This window comes from Molossus molossus, unplaced genomic scaffold, assembly GCF_014108415.1.
Source record: "Molossus molossus isolate mMolMol1 unplaced genomic scaffold, mMolMol1.p scaffold_m16_p_9, whole genome shotgun sequence".
In the NCBI taxonomy this organism is placed as follows: domain Eukaryota; kingdom Metazoa; phylum Chordata; class Mammalia; order Chiroptera; family Molossidae; genus Molossus; species Molossus molossus.
Genome location: NW_023425403.1, coordinates 47,871,752 through 47,896,518, shown reverse-complemented (window position 1 = coordinate 47,896,518; position 24,767 = coordinate 47,871,752). Strand labels below are relative to the sequence as shown.

Here is a 24,767-nt window from a genome sequence, read left to right as displayed (position 1 = left end):
TTCCTACTTCTTTAATCTTAAGTAAGTTATTTTTTTTAAGATTTGCTTTCCTCTGGAAAATAGATATGACATGTCACAGAGTTCTGTTGAGTATTAAATGAAATAGTGTATATAAAGTGTCTGATATGTAATAGTGGTTTTTAATGAATATTTGTTTCCTTTCCTTAGTCTATTTAAGATTCATAACCCTAAATAAAATATGGTTTTAACTTTTATTTGAATAGGCATTCAAATAATAATATTGTACATTTAAATATTATATGATTTGGATGACACTCCATGTATGTTGGAAATAAATTTGATTTTTTTGATGAGACAAAGATTTAAAACAAAAATCAAATACACTTACTTCTGGTTCAGTATATGTACACCTTGACCTGTCACTGACAACTTCATATGGGTTGACTTTCTCTATTTATGAACGTCCCAACTGTCATTCATATTGACCATTTCAGACTAAAATCTTTTATTATGAAGACATTAACAGCCAGCAGCATACGATGATCAGGGTCAAGGAGTAGAAGTTAACATCCCATGAGGGGCAGAACCCCCATTCTTTAAAGTTAGACCCAGTTCAAACCCAGCTTCTAGGCCTCATGGATGTGTCACATGGGTAAATGACTCAGCCTCCTGTACTCCTAGTTATTCCTCATCTCTATAGTAGGAATTGAGCAGTGTCCCTAACTCATGAGTTGTGAGGATTAGCTAAGATATTTAATGAGTGCCTGGTGCAAGTGAGCACATCATGCTACTGTTATCATGCTAATATTTCACCTCTTTTAATTTTCTAGGCAAGGTATAGCAATTACTAATAAATCTTAGAACACTGTGCTTAGAGCAAACCACTATGTATGGACACTCTGCACACCCAGTTTTGCCTAATAAACATCGCTACTTCAATTGTCAAGCCTTCACCTCTTCTCACACAGGTCCCACCTACACAGCAGAAGGAACGGGGGGACTTATGAGTTGATGTTTAAAAAAAAAGAAACTCTTAAACACCTTTTTTTTTTAGGCAAAGGAATACAAGGAAGTTTTTTTCTCATTCTTTATACACTCCTGAGATTTCCCTGTTTTAACTTCTTTCCTTGTTCAAGGCCATCCCCAGTGTTGCAGGAGTCAGAGAAGAGCAAAGAAGGCAAACAACAGGAATTGGTTCAAGCAATTCCTTTTCTCCTAAATCCTCATAACTAAAGTGCTTCTGGCCCTTTCAAACATTTCAATATAACGGTGACACATATTGAAAGAATGACTAATGGGAGAGCTATACGATTATTACTGGGAAAAGTATTTGGAGAACAAGGAGCAATTGAGTTTAACATCCCTGGGTATCTTTTGATACCTCAGTAACCTTTCTAAATTCTAAGGAGGAAGCAAAGCTATTGATTGTTAAAAAAAAAAAAAGTACAGCTGCATATTCGTGATGGATTGTGGTTTGATGGTGGGAGAGGGCGGAGCACGGTGTTAGGAGATGAGTTTTAACTCTCATGTAACCTTGAGTGAATCATTTAACCATTCTAAGTACTTCTCGTTGTAAAATGGAAGGTCAGGAGCTCAGGGGGAGTTCAAAATCTGGTTTAGCCACTTAATAGAAATGATCTTGGGCAAGTGTCTCAGCTTCTTGAAATTGCAGTTTCCTCATCTATATACTGGGGATAAGAAGAGTCCCTTACAAATCTGTTTTGGGTTTTCATAAGGTAATTCATATAAAAGGCTTAGCACAATGTCTAGTATTTTGCCAGTGCTTAATGAGGGAGAGCTCTTGAGTATTCCTTGTGCTGTCTGTATACAGGGTGGGGCAAAAACAGGTTGACAATTGTTCATATGGAAAATAATACAATAATCGATAAGTAATAACACAAGAATAAACGCTGTTTCATGTACTCTCCACTGTAAACCTACTTTTGCCACACCCTGTATGTATGCTTGGGGCCCCTTAAATGATCATTTAAAGCACTTTCTCAGGAAAGCAGTGTGCTGAAAGGGAAAAAGCACTACTCTGGGCAGGACACAGATAGTTGGGTTCTAGTCCTGGTTCTCTTACTACTTATGTGATTTGGGTAGGCCACCTTGCTGGCCCGGGCTCCTGCTCCAGTGTGTGATGCAGCCCATCATCACTCTCCTTTCCTGTGTGACTGTGGAGATACGGCATGACTGTGGTGAGCTTGCTCGGACGACTGCTGCCCCTCCAAACTCTGCTGCAGTCGGTGCAGGTCTTGGGTCACACCTGCGAGGCCTGCTGTAACTGTGACTCCGAGGAAAGGGTGACACTTGACAACGACCAGCTTAAGGATGCTGTTTCCAGAAACGCATTGCGGTGAAAGGTGAAGAGCGTCTGCACTTGGTTCCAGGAAAGCTCATCGCCAGAAACTCTGAGATCTTGGAAAACTCCAGAGCAAGGGGAGTGATGATAAGAATAATACAATTTGATCACCCAAAGTAAAACAGGCAGACCGAAAGCTCTAGCCTGTTACACCTAATGCCGAAGGGCGACAGATTCTCAAGGCTGGAATAGCTATAGTTGTTCGTAAACCAATGTCAGAAAACACCAGTCAACAGATTTGTCCTGTACAGTACAAATGAAGGTGGAGATGTGTCAACAAGAACCATTCTTTTTATGTAAGTCACTGGGAGAGCTGTTTCATGGTAGGTTGGCGTGGCCGGGAGAAGTCAGTGAAATCCATGATATACTATAGACCCTGGACGAGAGCCACCGGGAGAGCAAAGGATTGGAATGCCTCCCCGAATTCCCTGATTCTTGTTACTCATCCTTCCCATATTTTCTCTCCCAATTTCAACATTCGTCAATGTGCCATCCTCACCAGTGAGCCTGCACTCAGCCCATCCCAGCTTGTATCTACCCACCCTTTTCCAGTAGATGAATGTTTCCAAGTCTCTCCTTTAACACTTCCATCCTCCTCCTGCCATTCAAGGCCCCCAGTAAGGTAACCTCTCCTCACCTACTCGGCTGAATTTTCTGGCACTGCCCAAACGCACCCTCCCCGTCACCCTCCCACGCACTGCAGCATGGCCTGGAACTCGGCATTCAGCCCACGGGAGAGCCAGGAATCCCTCTCTTTAGAGCAGATGTAGTAATAGCGGCTCCACCTGCCTCTGTCGTGGGACAGAGTCCGAGACTGATTCTGAAACTCCTGTCTGAACCTCCCAGGCTACTGGGGAACAATGTGGGCTACAGGGGAAGCACTGACTTCAGGGTCAGATAGACTTGAGGTCAAATGTAGGCTCCACTATGATTAGAACTGTGGCCAAATCTGAGCCTTGACTTTGTCACGTGCACAGACGGAGACTAGGACCCATCTGATTGGGCTAGATGTGAACACGTAAAGCATCGTGCTGGTCCACGTATAACGCCAGTTCCCTTTGCCCTCACCCCACCCCCATCTTCACCCCCCACTTTCACATGACTCAGGAGCAACTTCACCTGTTCATTATCTGTCTAATTCCTTCCCATCCCTCAAGACGTATCTCCCCACTTTAGGGATAAGGCCCTACCATGAGCTTACTTCCCACACAATAATGTTTCAGAATATGACTGTTTCATTTGTGACATTGTCTGAGTGCTTCACATCTCTTTGCCTAGGCAGTAAACTCCTAGGTATTCCCAGCACCTCCCCACACTGGTGGCGTCTAGAATGCTCTGTGGCTCAGCTTGGAAGCCACCGCTTAGAGGGAAAGCTGGAAGGGGCAGGGAGGCCGGGCCTAATGCCAGTTTCTCTGACACATCTCCGGTTAACAGTGGAGCGACAGCCAGGTTGGTTGGCTGTTCTTATGGGGAAGCAGTAGAGATTTCTCTTCTCCATTCACCGATACAGAAAAACTGGCCACTTCCCCAAACATGCAGGTACAAGCATGAGAAGGTAGGCCGTAGTGGCAGAACCGGGGGAGAGCATGCCTGTCAATCAGAACCTGACTCTGTTCAAGCACCCTTTATTGAAACGGGACCCCTTTCATCCGTCACCCCTTGGCAATAGATCTGAGTTCCTGCCCTGCAGCGAGCCTCTCTCTCTTTACAAATCAAATCAGGAGCTGGAAATAAACACACAGACAGAATGAACTATATATTCCTTGTGCTCAGATTAGAAAACCTGAGCATGATTTTATTACCATCAACAAAAGTCAAAACACTATGGGGAATATGAGGTTTCAATTTAAAAAGATTTCCCCAAATTCCATCAAAATGCAAACGAGGATGGGACTTGAGGTACACTGAGTAGGACAATCCGCCAGGCAGTACAGTTCCACATGAGAACCCTGGACATTTTCTCCGCAGCTGCACAGAACTGGAACTGATATTATGACTGTAGGTGCTACACACTGAAGGACTCTCCCCAAGTTTCTCACCGTGAGGTGTAAATTATTCATGGAAAATGAAAATGTACCAGATTACAACACTTATATAACTCAGCCTTTCCTTAGAGAATCTGCAAATTCATTTATTAATTTAACCTCATGGTAGTCCTGCAAAGCAGCTGTTTCCGGAAAAGAAAAGGTCTGTTGTCTTCTTATTTTCTGCTTTCTTGAGGAGGAAAAACAATCCGCCCCTATATGGCTCTCACAGAGCCCAGTGCACCCAAGACAAAGTACCCCTCCCACCTCTCCTCTAAAGAATTTTGACCACACCAGCAAGTCTGGATTCCAATGCCCTCGCCACACTGCACCATGGAATTTAGACTCAAATTGTCAACAAGTTTTAACTAATAACTGAATACAAATACTGTATTTTTTGTAGTTGTTTTTTCACTTGAATAAATACAGCAGGCTCCTCTGTCTCTCTCCTCCCAGCCTCCCTCCCTCCCTCCCTCCCTTCCTCCCTCCCTCTCTCCCTCTCCCTCTTCCTCCCTACACACACACACACACACACACACACACACACACACACACGCACAGTTACTCACTTCTAACTCCCTCCACAAAATATTTGAGGTGGCAATGCTGCCTCGTTTGAAGCAACCAGATGCATTACTGAAACGGAACCCCTTCTATAGTTAGAATATCAGCAAAAAGTTGCAGATGGCTAAACAACTGTAGCAGTGTGATGCCGAGATAGATGTCTCAGCCGAGGACAATTCACAAGGGTTGGATTCTGACACTTGCTGTCTCGGCCTTTTGGGAGCATAACCTACCTGGGGCTCAGCTGCTTTCTATAATCTGTTCCCAGGAACCAGCAAACCACAGAAAGGAATCTTTTCACAGTTTGATCATCCACACTTTGAGGCAGCCACTTTGCTGTGTGTTTCAGGAGAGGTACCTGACAGGAGTCTACTCCTCCCACAGCGGGCTTTGCAGAACCAAGACTCTTCTTATGGTCAAGCGGTGGATAGCGGGGAGTATTTGACGCCTCCTACATTTGTCTGAATATAGTTCTGACAGATGGCTTTGAATAATAGCTGTTTTATGCAACTCTTTGAGATGAGAGTTTGAGTAAAACGTGACCTTGCTTTTCTAGATTTCTTGGTTAGTATAGGCTAACTTATATACTCAAGAGTCTGTATATATATATATATATAGCTTTGGAGTTGTATTCACATTTATATGAGAAACCAGTAAAATCTCACGATTTGCTTTTTGCTTCCCTCTCTAGTAATTCGTAACAGGCCAGACAAAGCATAATACATGAATCTGGGTGCATGTAATTATTTCATATTTCTGATAAGATACTGTTGAAATTGATCATCTATAGTAAATTTATATCAGGCATGTCTGGAAAAGGGGATTTTCTGACATCGAATATTCCAGTAAACAAAAAATGGTGTGTGTATGATACGTACTAACAAATTTTCACTAAGCTCTCCTAAGGCCAACTTCCTGTTAAATGGATTCAGTCTTTGGGGAGGGTTCAGAAGATAAGACCTTAAAGTCATAATTTTAAAGATGAGTTCTCACTTTCTGAGATGTGATTGTTGAGTAACATATTGCCAGAAATCTAATGTGATCTCACTGGCTTTAAAGGTAGCGATGGAGTACTGCATAAAAAAAATCCTAATATCCAATGTGCAAGAATTTTCTTCATGGCCTGGACTCGTGACCCAGAATGCAGTAGGTGAAGAATTGCCCTCACTGTCCACATAGCTCTAACTGTGGGAACATGCGCAATATATATTCACACCGAGTCTGAAGGGACTCTTCCTTCTGAGCAAAGGCCTGCGGGCCTCTAATCTTCTGTGGCTCTGAAGTCTCATTTAGGCAGGGAGACGGGAGCTGCATGTTCAGGGTTAGCACGCTGGAGGCATCTGACCACTGAGTCCACTCAACTGCTGTTCTTGAAGGGATTCAGTTCAGGTCCTACAGAGACAACTTCCTGTGGTCAATCTTTCGTGTCAGCCCAGATTTCTTTTTCTGCCATGTGACATTTGGTTAGACAGGTTTGGCTATAGTATGAAATAGTTTTTACGTTTCTCTGTGGCTAAAAGTAACTCTCTCTATGTCACGGGCAAAGGCAAGACAAAGTGGGCCACTTGCCAGCTGCCCTCGTCCCAGTTAGGCTCTTGTTGGAACTTCTCAATGGTCTCAGCAGACTCTCCCGCCTAGAATCCATCTGCTCATTCTTCCTGCTCGTTCTACCCTGTTTGAAAACTCTTCAGTGGCCAAATAAGGGCTAAACCCTTTAACCTGGCTCATCCTGTACAATCTGAATCAAACCTATGTTGTAGCCACTCTTGCAAACTGAAGCTCTGACCAATCTATTATGAGTTCTTCTCTGCCCAACTTTACACTTTCCCACCTTCACACATGTGTGCTTATCATTCTTTCTCTCTAGTGATGATGCTTAAGAAACATGCAGACAAAGACCTTAAAGAATTCAGAGGAAAGGAAAAATACGTCTAGCTGCAGGGATTCAGGGAAAGACCCAGAGTGTAAATTGTATTTTAATTGGGCCTTCAAGGATGTGAGTAGGTAAACTGAATAATCTCTGTGTATAATGAAGAAACTAAGACTTAAAATATATTTGTTTGGAAATGATTTTCTCCTCTTTTGAAACAGAATGTAGCTTTAAAATAAAAATAAAGCACTATAATAATTCAAGTTACAGGAATTCAAATCTGCACTCTCATTATATTAAGTAATTTTTAATATGAAAAAAAACTAGGCAATCCAGGTACCAAACTGTTTTCCTCTACTTCTTTTAGCATATACTCTGGGATTACTGTTGCTTCTATAGAGTTATACATTCTGACCATCTGTTAGTTGGTTTAAATGGGCTGATTTATATAATATTCTCATTTTCATTTATAATTTCCCTTGTTACCGAGCTATTTGTGAGATAATTGTCAGAGTTTAGGAGTAAAGTCTAGGACAGTGATTCACAAAATATGCCCAGGAACTTGGCTTCACTAAGATGAATGACTAATTCTTTTTTACTTTGCATCTTACTTTTTACTTATCTTATTTGTATAGAAATTATTTATAATTTTCAGTCTACTCACTGATTATAGTATTACATATATTATTAAATGTTTATATTATATATATATACACACACATATATGTGTATATATATATCTGCTATATGGTTTCTAAACATGACCTATTACATAACAATTTTGAAGCTATGCTCAAATTAATTTCATCTCCCAGATTGGGATTCATCTTTGTTCGAGCTGCATTAGCAAGATTCCTTCATTTCTTCCATAGCAACAGGGTTTGTTGCTATTGGGTCTCATTCAAAAGATAGATTTATTGTGGAAGAAGTGACTTTGGTATATTTAAAATTATAGAGAGAGGCAGTGTGGTATGGTGGTTAACACCAAGACCTCTGGAGTTAAACTGCCTTGGATTAAATCTCAACAAGACCATTTATTGGCTATTTAGCTTTGTCTAAGGTAGTTCAACTTTGTTTCAGTTTAACTATCTATAAATGGGGATGACGATAGCCATACTTATAAGACTGTTGTAAGAACTGAGTCTATGCATACATATGTATCCTCTCTCATATAATATAAAATATATGATATATATAATACATAATATGTTATATGATAAAAAATCATTTAAAATAGTATCTTATACATAAGTAGTTTGTAAATGATAATATTATTAGGTATAATTTGTATATGAAGGCTCAAAGTCCTTCACTGAAACAGAAAATAGCTGTTAGTAAATTTATTTATTGTATTTTTGTTTACATATCTACTCTCAGAGCTAAATAACCAAAAAGTTATTTTCTATTTCCCAGAAGTACTTGGATTTTGTCTTCCTATCATTTCAAACTACAAGTCTAAGTTCAGTTAAAACGTGTGTCACTGGCATTTTGATTAAGCCCCGAGGACAGGACTCGTCCATTTGCTGCTTGTTCATCTTGACTCACCAAGGGTCCCGTATAAAGAAACCCTGAACCGGAGGACCTACCACAGGATGTTCTGGTCTGTCTCTTCCTTCTGTGAATGAACTTGGATCTAATTACACATACCTATGAGATTTGAACTATTTGAACTGACAGTCTAACTTGATCAAATGAACTGAAAAACTGTCAAGACCCTACCACATTTTGTGTTAAAGACAGATCTCTCGATGAAGGAAAGAGGGCAGAAGGCTAGTCCTTACTGACCGCTGAAATCATCAGCACCACTTTCTGCTCTGCTTGTGCTTACCTGTGCAGTCTGCTACTTCGGGCCCAGTGCACCAGCTAAAGCAGCACAGGCTTGTGGGATCTGAGAGCTGGGAGTGATTCCAGGGACCTCTAGTTCTAGTCTTCCTCTCACCAATGAGAAACCGAGCTTCATTCCATTTAAATGACACAGAATTCATGTGGATGTGATTCAATGAGAGTTTAATGGGTAAAGTGTCATCAACAATCTCTGAATTCCTGGGCACTAGAAAGAATTTCCAAGTTCTTTGGTAGCTGCTCGGCTCTTTGAAAGTTGTTGAAAATACGTAAAGGATATCACATCTGACAGTTTATGTTCACTACCATTTCTCTTTCTGTGGTTTGCCTGCGCAAGCAGACCCTCATCAGGTGCTGCCGGGGAGTTCCTTCGTCGCTGAGGTGCGATCCGCGGCTAGTAAATTCAACACCGCACAACACACTCCAGGGTTCTTGAAGCTACTGTGGGGTACTCTTTTAATTATACTTCTTTTGGTTGAATTGAAGTTAAACTTGTTAGTTTCTTTACCAATTACACTCTGCTGTGAAGTGATATATTTTGGCTTCTGAATATTTTATACTTTTTATCCCTGCCTTCCTGCACACATAAACAAACCTACATATTTGTATATAATCTCTCAAAGTCGTTTCTACCAAAGGTGCTAAAACAATCACTTGACAGGAAAAATCTGTATGAGATGTGATCAAGAACTTATTTATCATAATAAAGTAATTTATCCTAAAACTCTAAATTATTTCTTTATCTTGACTCCCTTTCCATTCCTAGAGAAGCTCTTTCTGTATTAGAGGTACTTAACTTGCCATAAAGTATAGGTGAAATTCCATTGTAACCAATACTACTCTGTTATACTTCAAACGTGTTTTCTTAGGAAGGGACTTTGTAACAAACATTCTGTCAGAAATCACAAAAGCATGGATCAAGAAGGCAGCACTATCACATAAAAGAAACAGCTGTCCAGCTCTCCTACTAGGAACGAGCAAATGAAAAGAGGTCTTTGAACCTAATAATGGAAGGATGCAAACTGCCTCTCCTTTCTCCCATCCCATCATTAAAAACAAGTCTCCCAGCTAAGAAACGGATTTGCTGCTCTTTGTTTTGAAGCAGCGTTGGCTTTCCTTAGAGGGAAGCTGGCATTTCTGAGGTGGCGAGTGAAGCGATGAAGAACCGCCAAGAGTTCACATATGCCTCTGAGCGCCCACTCGGCCTGTAGTCCCCCCTCCATTTTTCCTGCGCTGTCACAATTTAGAGGGCACGGGAAGAGCTGTCGTGGGATTTTACTTGTCTTCCTTCATTCAAGTGCATTCACGCCTACCTTTTTTATGATGAAACCTATAGCCCTGGACTGTCTTATTCACTTGAATGCAGAGGGAGGTGTGAATCAGCCCTTCCCACCTGCAGACTGCATTCTGGAATCTGCCAGTTATGCCCTGACACAAGTTTTTCCAGTTTTTCTCATTATCTTGGATCCCCACCCCCAACCCCTATCAGCCCACTCCTGTAACTCTTTCATCTTTTGTCAGTATGTTGATTTTATCTTAAAAAAAAAAAAAAGCTAAACTAAAAATAAAATCAAAATTGCTCTTCTATGAAGGGTGGGCATGCGCAATCAAGTGCTTTCTAGGCCAGGTGAGAGTGTATGCTGACTCATCCTCAAGTGCATCCCAAACCAGGAGCGTTTGCAAGTTGGTTGGCTGGGGTTAGGGTTACAGCCAGCCTGTGACTACAGAGTGGGAAATGGCCAACTGGCCCTGGCAGGGAAGGGGTATGCCCCTGTCTCATTGGCACATGCATTAAACCAACAGAGGTGAACGTCCCGAAACAGTTACATCCAGCCTTTGCGAACTCAGTGCCTAAATCCTCTTCTTCCAGGATGGTTTGGCTCTCAGGCCAGTGTCTGAACAGATTGTACAGTGGGAACCAAGTGAGTTTGGGAGCACCTGCGACCAAGGTGAAATGTTAACAAGAATCATTCAGACCGCAAATTTGATACTATGGAAAAGGGGGACTTTTCTAGGAGGAAAATTTCTTTCCTCCATACCAGTGGACAGGGTCTGAATGAACCGAATCAAAATTAGCTGGTTTTGAAGCACCCGCGCGAGAGCTTTTGTCATTTCTCTGTGGCAAGTCACAAACCACTGGATACGTAATGCTGTACTAAAAGGAATTTAAGCCTGTCAGGTTAATTACACAATATTAGGTACGAAAACAAACAGTGCAACACAAAACATAGCTACATCATTATTTGCAGTAAATGTTAACTCTAAATAAGTGCAACCTGTCCATAAATGCTTGCTATAAACTAATTAAAAAAATAAAATTTGATGGATAAACATGAAAAAAAAATTCTCACTGAGAATTTTTTTTTTAAATATCAGCACTCATTTAGAGTTTGGGATTTGTGAAAGAAAGCTTTAAAAGGAGCAAACCTGATTGGCTGTGGCTGTTGCTGCGAAGGGGACACTTGTTGCAGGAGTTGTTGCTGCAGAGACAGTGGCTGACGTAGCGCTGTGCATCATGGGTACTTTCAGGAGGGGAACCATGGGAGCAATGAACAGGAGGGTGTAGCATTATGGTAATAGAAGTGGTATTTTGGCATGGTGAATATCAGAGCAGCAAGCCATCATGGGTTAAACCAGCAGATGGCATGCAATCACAATGCAAAGCAAGGAAGCATGGGAGAGAAATAAAAAAGGGAAAATAGCTTATTACAAGTACAATTAAAGGAAGTTTTAAAACATAATCAGTGATTCCCAGAAAGGCCAAAGCAGATTACTTTGGTTGATGTATTTACAAACATTTTACTTCTAACAATCGATCATTCCCAATTCAGAGTCTATAGCGTCTGTAATAATGGCTGCTTCTAAAGATGTAAAATGTAATGCCCAGTTAAGTAAGAGTATATGATATTCATTGTTAATCATAATTCTAAAATAGCAAAGGTTCAATATGTAGGCCTAATTTGGGATAGGATATTTTTTAGATTTTATTGTGGTTAAGTTGAAATTTAATTTTTTTGTCAATTTGGGGCTGCTGGTTTGAACGGAAATTACTGGCGATTGTGGTCTATATGGGTCAATAAACTGTGGAGCAAAAATCATGGCGTTGATGTAAATTCTAACAGTTATTGTGAAATAGCCAGAGAAATTTTGCCAATGCTTGCTTTTCTTCACTCTCAATGGAAGTAATTCGTGTCCTAAAGACAGGCTTCTGTACCAAGGCGTTGGGATGAGTGGGGATAACTATATATTTTTTAAGGTGAATATCTAAGGCAATGCTAAGGTACAAATAATCATTGTAACTAAATCAACACTTAAAATTAAAAAGAAGAATAAGCAAGGCAGGTCAGATATTTGTTTTCAAAATACATCCATTAATAATTAAAAAAAAAAATTCTTCTGGGAAACTCTGATAATTCTAACACACAGCAGAGAGGAGATAAAGGCACACCACCATGAAACTTTAAAACATTGATGAAATCAGCCTGCCTCTCTGAGAGAATACGCTTTTTTTTTTTTTCTTTTGCTAAACCATATAAACTACAAAGAAAAACAAAATACAGATCATTTAAAAGCAGACTCGTACTTGTGGTTTTATGTTTTGTAGTGGTTGTTCTAGTCACATTAAAAAGGTCACTTTCTTAAATATGCAAGTACATTTAACATACCTATACGTTAACTCTAAAGCCAAATAAGCCTTCAGATCTACCATTTCCTAAAGCATTTCTACCATCTGAAATAAATTTCAAGCAAGTGAAGTATTATACATAATATAAAAGACAAATAAAAAAGTTTGAAACCTACCAATACTGGTAGCGGGTGTCATGCACAAAACTGACCCTGCATGTCATGCAATGGTAGGTGGAAAAAGTGGATAAAGGGAAAGAAACAGGTTAGCGGTTTAGAGTTAACATTCAAAGTGAGATTGAAGCACAACCAGAAATAAGTAGGGTTAGTTAACACAGTCGTTTAGAGTCATTCACATTTTCAGTACTGATACAAATATATCTGACTTATTTTAAGCCAAAATTGTTCAAAGCTCACTCCTTAGACTACTTTTCATACTTTCTTATACAATGACATGAGTCTAATAAGAATGACATGTGATAATGCTGCAGTGTCCTTCCTGAAAGACCTCAAAGTACTTTACAGACATGATCAAGTTAATCCTCCAACGCAGGAAGTGGATATTTTACAGATGAAAAATCTGAGGCATAGTAACTCCTCCAAGGTCATTCGTAGTGTGAGTCAAGGGTAAGGCTGGAAATAGAATTCTATTCCTGAATCCAGGTCAGGTTTGGCAGACACTGAATTACACTGACCTTATTGCATTATCGTTTGCTCGTCTGGTTGTAAAATTCTGTGTGTTGCTAACAATATGATAATGAAAACAGTCAGTAATTAAGGCTCTGGATCCTCCAAATCTAAGGCTTATAGGTCAGGTGAATTTTAGATCACTGCTTGAAAGCCCTACACTGTAGGAAGACTGAGGCTCCTGTGGCAGAATCGCCTGGATGTGTAGGGGTCTACTTTCTGCTGCCAGATTCATATGGGAAGGGAGTGGTGCCCAGCAATGAAATCTAAACACTATCGAGGCAAAAGAGTGCAGACTTTCCACTCAGGACCAGGGTTAGGAATTTTTGTCATAGCTTGCTATCAGGTGATCCCTGAGGGGGACCATTGGCAAAAGTCCTAGGAAATCTCAAGTTGATGTCTAGGTGGGTAAGTGGGAGGTGGGGAGGGTGGATTTTAGCTCTTCCTGGAGAATTATTGCCTTGCCTGTGGGTGAATCAGAAAATTCTGACCATAAATACTAATGTGTATTGTGGACTTAAAAAAGATAATTGAAGATTGGGTATCATGTGGGGGCCAAAGAATCCATTTGTAATGAATGTCGGTGTACCCACGTAGGGTTTAGAACTGCCTTCTGAGATACTGGAGGAAGAGTAGGTCTTCATTTTCTCTGTTGAACTGTTCACACCTGAGGGAGACTTCTGTCCAATCTACATCTTGGTCAGCCTGACATCTAGTCAGGAAAAGAGGCTATGTAGCTGGCCTACTGCAAACGTGCTTGCCTATCCAAACGAAAACACACACCAACACCCCAAAATCCTGTTCACGACACCCAGTTTTTCTCCAGCCCTATCTTTCTCATCTTCCTACAATCAAACTATCTAAAAGTTACCTACTTATAAATTTTCACTTCCTTGCCCCCATTTATCCTCTCCAATTTGGCTTTCATTTTTACCTCTTCACTCGAACTACTAACATCACCAAAGAATTCCGTATTCCAGCCGTCGGTGAGAGAGAGCTTTTTCACCTTCACTGACTTCCTGGAACTTCCTGAGTCTCGTTAACGTTTAGCTTTTGGCCACTCCCTCCACAGTAAACCACTCTTTTCTCTTGTATTTTCTGATCTTTCTCTCTCTCTCTCTCTCTCTCTCTCTCTCTCTCTCTATGTCTCTCTCTCTCTCTCTCTCTCTCTCTCTCTCTCTCACACACACACACCCACCCAACACCCACACCCACACTCACACCTACTCACTCTCTCTATATATGCTGGATTTTTCTAAGACTCAGTTATGGTTCTTTTTCACCTACTCTATACTTTTCCCTGGTATATCATTGAATCCACAATATCATTCACTCTAAGATCTAAATACCATCTACGAGCTTATGGCTACCAGATGTATGTATCCTGTCCAGTTCTTTCCTTTAAGCTCCAGGTCTTTTCATCTAACTGCTCACCAGGCCTCTCAACTTGGATGTCTGACAAGTGTCTCAAATCACACACGTCCAAACACTGATCCTTCCCAGAGACTATTTCTCCACCTCAGGAAATGCTACATGGACATCACCATCTATGTAGTAACTCTAGCTTAAAATAAAAGGTATGCCTGACACCACTTTCCCTTGTGAAATTTCCTGGTCCAAATCACCAATTAAGTCAAAGCAGCCTTGCTTCTAAAATGTATCTTGTATTTGTCCGTTTGTCCATGTCTACTGCCCTTTCTCAGGTTTTGATCTCCCTTGTCTCTGGGCTCAGCGCCACAGATACAGCTAACAGGCCTTCTGCTTCCCGCCTCGTCTTCCGCTCCGTCCATTCTCCACTCTGCTGGCGGAGTAAACTTTCCCAAATACAGGTCAGTTCACTTCTCTGCTGGACATGATTCACTGCCTTCTCAATGCTTTTAGGATAAAGGCCGCCTGTGGTCCAGTCTCTGACTATCTCCTCAGCTTGTCCTATACCCCACTCCCCAGGAATCACGAGCCAGACATGTTTGGCTTTCATTTCTTTGAACTAAACACATCCACCTCTGTCCTATTTTTGGGATTCCCAAAAGCTGTCCCCTCTGACTAGAATAATCTTTACCTCGCTCTTTTCATCTTCCAGGTCTAGAGGCACATGTCACTTCTTTAGAAAACTGTTCAATTGTTCTTTTACCTGCCTCTATATGCCATTTAAATCAGTTTTCTATTTTAAATCTTACTGAACTCTTTACTTTTTCACTCACAGTACTCATAACATTTTAAATTATATATTTATATGAGTATTTCTTGAATATTCATCTGTGTTCTCTACTGTACCCTCTGAGAGAGCAGTGTTGGGTTTATTTATGTCTGTGTAGGTTTACGGGACACACAGTGGGTGGCCAATTGGTTCAATGAATGTTCTTAGCCATTGGTAAAAGTGAGTTGAGAGCAATTTGTTCCTAAAATTTTTTGAAGTACCCAGTTTGTGAATGACTTCATTTTAAAGTCAAACATAGCTAGAGTCAAAGTTATCCCTATAAAAATTCCATGTTATTCTTTTGCATTCCAATGTGGAGGGACTTTCTTGGAGGGCTTTCCTGTGTCATGCATGTGGATGTCATTGTGTTGCAAACCATCAACAGCAGCTCCTGCAGCCATTCTGGGCTAGGACTGGGCTTGTCACATGGCTTCAGTTCAGGATCTGGCTGAAATGCTCAGCCAAATTAATTGGATAAACCTCGGCTCCATGTGGCCTAAAAGTGATATGAATGTTGGAAACACATAACTTTTGCTATGTATGGTTGTCTTACCTAACGCCAGATTCTGGTTCTGATTTTACTTTCAGGTCCCATCTCTGCCTCTTCATCCCACTCTGATTCCTCCACCCCAACCCCGGTCCCTTATGTACTTCATCCTATAGCTACAATGGACCCCCTGCTCTTCCCCAGTACACTCTTCCCAACCCACGCTGTTCCCACTACCAGGGATGCTCTTCGCTCATTGGTAAGATCATCCTTCTGTGGACAGAAGTCCTGCTTTCTCCACATCCTTTGTCAACCAGTCACTGCACATGCCTCTTTCTCCTTCACTCTCAAATAGCTTTGCTCATATCCTAACATAGCCCTTAATGCTTTGCCTTATGTTTGGTTTTTGCCTAGTTATGAACTCCTTTGTATTCCCATTACTGGCTCTGGAACCCAGAGCATACTATTCTGAATTGAACAGGATACATAAAATTTGCTGTGGTTTTATATAGATGTAGTTTCCATCAAACGCTAACAAATCTATCTCGAAGGTGTTACCTTATGTAACACTATTGTTTCTAATCACTAGGCAACATTGGTGCTAGCACTTTGTTCTAATTATTCCATATTCCAATATAATGAAATAAATCAAGGAGATAGTCAGTGGGGCATCTTTGTTCTTATTGGCTGAAGCATTTCGCTAAGGCACTAATTCTTATCAACAAAGCCTCAAATGTTTTCTCTTTCAGCTGCACAAATATTTCAACTCTAGAGTCAGAATATTTCAATTTTGTGAGTCAGAATTACCTGAATAATTCAATTAATTATATATTCCACTTTGCAGCATAGACACAGCCTCAGTTTTTCCATCTGCAAAATGCAAATAATTATGCCTGCCACTGGCAGAATATATTGAAGAATAATGTGAGAATGTTTCTAAGAATACTTACAGTACTTCAGAATAAACCTGTCAGAGAAATGCCAAGAACTATTATGCTGCTATTTTTGTAAGTGTGTGTGGTTTTTGCCACTTTCCTAACATAGCAAAGAAAAAGTATAACTACTAGGTTAAAATAATCTCTATCAAAAAAAGAAAAACTCCCACCCACTGCAAATGTACTAGGGCATCAGCCAGGGTGATAATTATATTAACATGATTTGGGAGAAGAATCCCATATTTTTGCATAATATTTTACATTAATATCTCCACGGCCTGAAGGCAAAATTTCTAAAACCCAAATTCACATTGTGTCAATGGGAGAATTTTAGTAGCACATCAAAAACTTCACTCTGAATGACCTGTCAATAAAGGGTAACCTCTGGGAGAACATAAAATATTTTTTGTTTTGTATTTATGACAATTGTTAAAGTATTTATTGAAAAATCAAAATCTGTCCGTTTAAAAATAATAGGCCCACCAACCACTTAGTTACAAAAAATTATACTAATCCCTTTTTAATAAAATTATTTTCTCTTTCATCATTTAAGAGAAATGTGAAAACTTCCTAGAAGTTGAAATACTATTTCAGAGCATAAGATCCACATGTTTTTTCACTAAATTTATATCACATTAAAGATGAAAACACTTGTAATTCAAAGAATTAAGTGGACTAGGATCCATTGTTTGGCTTCCAAAGTCCACTCAATTGAGGGTGGCTGGACACACTTGAACAGTTCTTAAAGAATCCAGCAGAGGGCAGAGGTGCACAACCACAGCAGCCAGTTCAGCCTATTGGTCCTCAATACAATGCATTTCATCAACGATAATCAAGTCACTGCATAAGGAATGATATTCATTCTTGCTTTGGAAGTCTTTAAATGGTTTCTGGGTGAACCATTTTAAAATATGGATTCTTTCAGTGATTTAGCAAATCAATCATCATTGGATTGAAGTGTTAAATATGAATTAGAGGACTTCGGTCTTTTGCCCGGTTTAGCTCCAGGATTTCATAGACATTCCCAGGAAATAAATGGTAGTCGCATCATCACCCAGTCTTCAGAAACAGACTTGTCCTTTTATGATCTTCCCCTCAGTATATTCTTCCCTACTTTTTCTCTCCTAAACTATCTAGTGACGAGGTCTATAAAATAAGACACTTGTAGCAATCACACAGGACCTTAAGGTAAGTTCACCTTCTGGTAATTATTTTACAACCATGATATATCCAATGGATTACACGTACAAATACTGCTGTGCTATACTGCACTGAAATGGCTCTAATTAAGGTTGTAACAGAGAAGTGAAGCCCTAATAATACTGACTTCAGAGACTGACTCTACAGATCTATGAGCATTTTTTAAGAGTAGAGCAGAACTAAAATAAGGAAACTAAATACCATTTTACTTGTAATTTATATTTTTACTAGAATTTGTGTTATTAACATGTTAATCATTTATTTCAGAGTGTAGATTTTATACAAAGAATACCATAGAAATATTTATTCAACTCCCTCCTATGTTAACTCTGGATATGCTATGAGATTTAAGAAGATGGATAAAAACCCCCAAAAGTCCAACCGTGTGGATTAGAATCATTAACTCTTTATGATAAAATTATTATTCATCTATATTTACCTTTAAGTTACTATCACACAGTCTTCACCCAGTTAAAATGAAAATTTTAACTTTGAAACTAAGAACACAATGGACAGTCTTCTTGCTAAGGCTTAAGTCACTCTGTTTTTGTGTGTTGTTTTTTTTTTTGGTTTATTTTTTGACACTCTAGAAAATATGATGAGAATATTATTCCTGCTTCTGCTTTTAACACAGACTAAAGGTCAAAACCACAGTCAATTAATGGTGACTCTTGTGTCTGTGAGTCTGGTCGGGAGGTGGGTAAGAAATGGAGGGAGGTTGACATGCACTGTACTTTTGTTTCTTCACTCTTATTTGATGTTTTATACTAAGCTTTAAAGAACTCTGTGACCTCCACGTATGGAGGCCCAGGGAGTGTCACATCACAAAAATTGCACAGGTCATAGGAAAACTAGGTTCTAGGTCTTTTTCTCATTACTTGTGCCACCTTGGGAAGTCACTTCACATGGGGGGAGGGGGCCTCAGTTTTCTCATCTGTAAAACAATCAAGTGGATGAGGAGGTCCACGAAGAATCCTTTAACTTCAATATTCTATGATTAATATAATTCAGTTTTTAGTGAAATGATAGAGTTAATGCACCTTAGCGTCTAATAGTATCAGGCATTGGCTTAGAAACCAAGGAAAAGAGATCTGTCTGCAAACGTGGCAGAAGCTGAGAAGGAGGGTGGAAGAAAGAATGGATGTGAACGTATGAGTAGAGGATTGCTTTAATTTGAATAGCCTCAATTTTGTTTTAGTGCTCTGAATAGGAAAAGAAAAGAAAAGGTTAGTATTTCAAGAATTGCTTTTTTTTTTAGGTCATTCAGGGTTAATGACAAATTTCCATTGTCACACATAAAAGGTCATATTTACATAAACAATTTTACACAGCATGTGTAAATAAAAGAAACCAAAAAGCCTAACTGCTATTTGCTTCTCATGGGTTTAATCTGTCACTTAATTGTATAAAATATTTGGCTTTAGAATCCTAACAGTCTTTCGCTATCATTCCAAGCAAGGTAAGTACATCTAGATAGCTAGGATAATGATGAGTTTCAGGCTGTATTTATTATACCTTTAAAAGCAAACTAGATGCCACCAAACAGTTTAAAGGAATGAGAAGAAAGCACATGACCAGAAGGGCACACGGACACAGGACTTGGAACTGTCAGGGCACATACCTGTCGGAATAAACGCCGTGTGTTGCTGCAACTGTGCACTGGTAAGAGCCTGCTGGTAGTGCAAGACGCTGGGATTGAAGACCGTGCTGGCACCGTTGCTTTTTTCAAGTGCTTGTCTCTTTGGTAAAGGATGAAGAGCACCAGGTGGAAAGGCCTATAAGTGAAGAATTGGATAAGCTATGTATAACTCAAAGTAAATACACCTTCAGTGTCCACAGAGATAATCAATTGCAACATTCTTTGTTTTTTAAATGACAGCTAAGGAGATGCCTGTGCCATGCACCTTAATTTAAACAGCGGCAATGTTGAATGAGTGAGAATTTGTTATTGAGAGCAAAAGCATGATTTCTGTAACCCAAAACAGTAGCATCTCAACTAAGGAAAAGAAACACTATCAAGCAACAACAACAAAAAAATGGCTTCAGCTTTTAAAATGAGTTAAACTATTCTAAGGAGGGAAAGAAGCATTTGTGTTATTATTAAAACCTATTTTTTTTTCTTTAACTAGATGACAATTTCTTGAATTTAAATGTTAATAAGAATTATAATGAACATTTTCTGAGCCAAGTAATTTAAATTTGCTTCACTCTTTTGGAAAAGGTATTAAAATTTGTTAGGATTAATTTATTTTACATATTATATATGAAAATGAGATGGCTAAACACCTTATTGAGTTTTTTAATTAATTAATAATAATGATTTTTTGCAACCAATATTTTACAAGTAATACAAATCTCAGATGGTTCTCTGAAAAGCTACATGCAAAGCGAAAGGTGAAAGGTCAAAGTACCAGGTCTACAGATGCTTCGAGAGGTCGCTTCATTGCTTTGGCAGTCGACTGAGTCTTTTAATAACAGGCAGCGAGCACATGATGGCAGTGGGCCAATGGGATTCAAGCGAATTAACATACAGGTAAACAGCAAGCAGAGGTGCATCATGGGAACGGCATTGCATTGTGGATAGGTGAGAAGGAAAAAAATATTCTGAATGCAATATACAACGTACAAAACACTAGGCATGCACAACAACAAAAATGTTCTCTAAAGAAATGAATATTACACCTTAAATTAGTATTGAAGCAAAAATGCATCTACTATACCTTAGTTAAAAGCATATAAGAGAGTAAAATATAGATGTTTGAAATTCAGGAAAGTTAATCAAAACAGCAGCTTGCATACACACCATAAGCATTTTTTATATTGCTTCAGAAAAAAAAAATGCAAAACTTTTAAGGGCCATAGGATTGAAGAACTTCTGATAAGTTAGTTTTCAAATATAAAATAATCAGTGTACTAAGTATATAAGATCCAAGTCAAAAAAAGATAATATCTTAAATTGTATAAAAATAATTTCAACGAAGATCTAGCCTAACAAAATGAAGTGGCAAACTGAGACAAAAAAATTCAGGCAAAAAAATATTCAAACACAAGATTATTTAGGCAAAACTGTTTGGGTTTGGATCTTAATTTTTTGTCTGAATCATGTGGATAATTGTCTCAATTCTTCTCTTCACTCTGCTAGCATGGATTTGGCAATGTGGAATAAGGTTTCAAATTTCATAAGTTTTTAATTTGAATATTAAGTTTCTCAAATTCCCCACTTTTATTCCATCGTACTGTTTCTGATGACTAACTTATCATCCATTCTAAGTTGTCCACTACATTTGAAATTAGAATTCAATTTATCTCAAACAACTTACCGGATTGAACTAACAAAGTACCCTTTAAAAAGGTATTTAGTGTTCTCAGTTATCAAAATAATTTATATTTAATAATCCTATTTGTACTTTTAGCTACAATTAGTGACCAACCTAGTCAGTGAGATGTGTAACTCTTGGCTAGAACAAGTACAATAGCTAAAATTAACAAACAGCTAAAAAATAGCAAAGTACTGTTTGAAATAATAGAAGTAAAATAATATCTTTAACTTATAACCATACTTTTGGGCAGATAGTTTCATTTAAACAGATAAAATGATAAATATTGACTGATTTAGACCACAATGAAAAAATTTTCCTATTCCTTGATAATTGTAAAAAAAAAATCTCAAAATTCTAGGATGAAATTCTGTGAAAATAAAGAAATTTGATAGAATAGCTCCAATGCAAAAAAGAAAAAGAAGAAGAAAAAAGAAATAAAATACCCCTTTTGTAGTTTAGCACAATAGGTAAATTCCTAAGGTTTGTGGTTTGTATAATAAACACAAATGTTATATTCTAAAGTTCTGAATTAGAACTATAATATTTGAAATAAAATGGAATAGTACTAAACCCTCAAAATGGGGCACAGTAAATGATATCTTCCTTGGAAAATAGTTATTTATCATTATTTGATGATTCGGGATTATATGCATAGAAATGGTAGGAAATCATTTCATAGAAGAGCTATGGGCTGGATAAGGGTTAGAAATAAAGCGGAAAGGACTATAGGTCAGAAGAGATTTAGCATGGCCAATGGAGAAAATGTTTTGGATGGCAATCTTAATAGAGGCAATCAAATATTATGAAATCACTGTTCTAAAAGAATTATGAACATTTTAATAAACCAACAACTCCACAATATAAAGCTTCTTTATACTGGACATTCTTTCCTCAAAGGTTAAGTTCTCCATTATATAACTTCCATGACACCACTTTTATTTAAAACCTTTAATTCCCGTATAGTTTTATATAGCTAAATAATGCATTTTCTTTCGCGTCAATTAGTCTGTGCTAACTATGTAAGGTTACGTAGCCTGTTCTCATAGAATGCACTGAGAACATTAACTAGACGGTTAAACTCAAAATCATTTTGACTTCAATTCTTTCCTTCACTTTTCCAGTCCCTGGGAGTTGATCTTTTCTGATGTGCTAACTAGAAGAATGATTATGTCTCCAAAGGCTATTTATGAACAAAATTTTGATTTAACAAAGGATCATTTGATGAAGTCTCCAAGTAGAAAAGGAAATATTAAATATTTCTCCCTAGAATTAACCTGGGAGGTTAATGTTTTCTTTCTTCTGATCCTAGTTTTCTGACACTTAATTTTCATAAAAATTATACTAATCTAGGAATGTAAAGAAACTCAGCTCTAAACTGAGCTGGACAGAGACAGCATCTCCTTTTCTACCACTCCGTATGGTAGGTTGTCTTTACTAGATGCAAATACCGTGTCTTTTGAAAGAAACCCGAGGGTCTGGGTGGACCCAGCGTAGTATTCCTATCTCACACACCTCACATTTTGAGGCACATGAGTAGACAGTACTGAGGAATCTGTATGGATGAATAATCATGTTATAGTACAGCGTTGTAGTACACAGATGTTCTGATTTAGAGAATGTTATTTGACTGATATTATTTACTTATACGGAAAGATCATCAGGCTTAGAACAGACTTTTGAGATCACCAAACCCAGTGCATCTTGGGAGCTTCCTTAGTCACCTACGCAGAGAAAGAGGTTCTCTTTCATTGAGTTCCTACTATGTGCCAGACACTTGGCATTCACTCTGCTAGTCTGACCGATATTTTTATCCTCTGCGCCCTCTAGGCCACCTCCAGCTCGTGCACATGCAGCCAGGTTTTCCTTTGTCTGGATTAAGGAAGCATTCAACTGCAGGTTAAGGCAAACTAAGGGCCCATGCCGGGCCTTACAGGCAAACACCAAATCTGAGGAGTCAGGAAACCCTGACGACAATAACTAGAGCTGCCGCTTTAACGTGGAATAAAAGGATGTGAACAGGCAGGAAGGACTTCCAAGTTCCGGTACATGTTTTACAAAATAGGCATTTCCTGGTGCAGCCCATTTTGTGTGCAAAGACTGCATGCCAGAAGATCAGATGGCCTCTGTGATACCAAAGAGACGCTCCGTCGGGCTTATTTTCACATTTTAAACATTCTGGTGAAGATGATGCTCATGTTTTAAGAGGTATTGTAAAATAAATAAATGAATAAAAAATAAATAAATAAATAAATAAATAAATAAATAAATAAATAAGGCTATAATGGAAATAAAGTCTCTTTTTCTGGAATCAAAGTTTTAAATTCATTTTGAGGATCTGATTAATCAAAAGAAGGGGGAATCTCTGGACAGTAATAAAAAATTGCACTGCAGAAATTCTGTGTGTTAAGATGTGAAACCCAGGTGAATGGAATATTAATATCTTCTGATTGCAATCATTACTCCATTTGTTCTTTCAAATAAGAAAATAAAATAATAGTGGTGTGTGTGTGTGTGTACTGAGTCATCTTGCTTTTAGAGTAAGAATACTTTGACTTTTCCAAGTGCACCTAGGCTGGTTTCAAATGAGCCTCTCACTTTATTAAAAGACAGGACCGATTCAGTAATTTTCATGTCATTATCAGAAAGAAGCTGGCTTTTGTTCCAAAACCACATTCCTTTGGGTTGTCTCTGATGACGCTGCAAGATTCCCTGAAATAGCAGAACTCCAAATTTGGGCACAACGTAACAATCCAGGAAACTATGTTGACTAAATATACTGACCTCCACCACAATAACCTCCATGTGTCTTGACAAGTATGCTGTGAGAATGCACAGAAAGGCACACAGAAGAGTACAGTCTTGATTTAAAGATAACAGGCTGAAGAATGACCTGTGTGTGTAAGTGGCTATTTCTTCTCTTATCCCCATCAACCCAGGTCATGTACCATTTACATAAAGTAGGTACATTGTTCCTTCAAAGATGGAAGGTGTGCAAAGCCATGGTGAGCATTGTATAGAGAAACTGGTCCTAGAGAATGAAGCTGATATACCAAGAAAAGCAGAAAAGAGAAAGAGAGATACCTAATGGTTTTCACGCGTTTGGATCCAGGCACCCCTGAGCCCTGTTTTACCTCTACTCTCTTTGGAGGACACTACATGATCTGGTAAAGTCCAACTTCAGTTGGGTTTTTGTCTCTTGCAACCAGAGTCCTGACTAACCTTGGGGATAGCTTTGATATCTAGTGATGATTTATAATATGAATTCAATGGGAAAATATGTTCTTTGTGCCAACAATCAACATACCAGTTAGGATAAATTGGGGCTGGCTTAAAGAATCATTACAATGAAAAATAATTTACCTCTCATAGGAAAGATCTTTACTAAGTGGATGACAAGGTGGAGACCATACTGGAGAAATAAATAAAATACTTTATTTGCTCTCTAAAAAAATTCCTGTTTTAAAAGCATTAAGTAACCAATTTACTCTCATCTCCTTTCAACACCCCATTCCCAATTATAATCAGTTTTTAAAACCACTCTTTTACTAGACAAAATAAGAGGGGAGAATGTCTCTATATTGTACCAACTCTGTTATGTTGGATGCACACATCCCCAGAGAGAGAGACATTCACACATCCAGGAAAATCAGTTTTGTCCAGTGACACACGAATGAAAAGGACATGAGGAAAAAAA

At 38.8% G+C, this 24,767-nt stretch overlaps 1 protein-coding gene across 9 annotated transcripts in view; it reads right to left on the bottom strand.

Annotated features, from left to right (window-relative positions):
* The window catches only part of MBNL2 (muscleblind like splicing regulator 2), a 156,674-nt gene that overhangs the window by 13,520 nt on the left and 118,387 nt on the right, over positions 1-24,767 (bottom strand). For 2 of the 9 annotated variants that reach the window (XM_036249548.1, XM_036249546.1), the window contains exons 6-9: positions 20,165-20,218; positions 19,375-19,528; positions 12,425-12,460; positions 11,051-11,145 (exon numbers count right to left, since the gene is read on the bottom strand). In XM_036249548.1, the coding sequence (XP_036105441.1) occupies positions 11,051-11,145; positions 12,425-12,460; positions 19,375-19,528; positions 20,165-20,218 (339 nt within the window). The remainder of the gene's footprint in view (positions 1-11,050; positions 11,146-12,424; positions 12,461-19,374; positions 19,529-20,164; positions 20,219-24,767) is intronic. The other 7 variants (XM_036249547.1, XM_036249550.1, XM_036249552.1 and 4 more) reach the window with 7 other exon arrangements.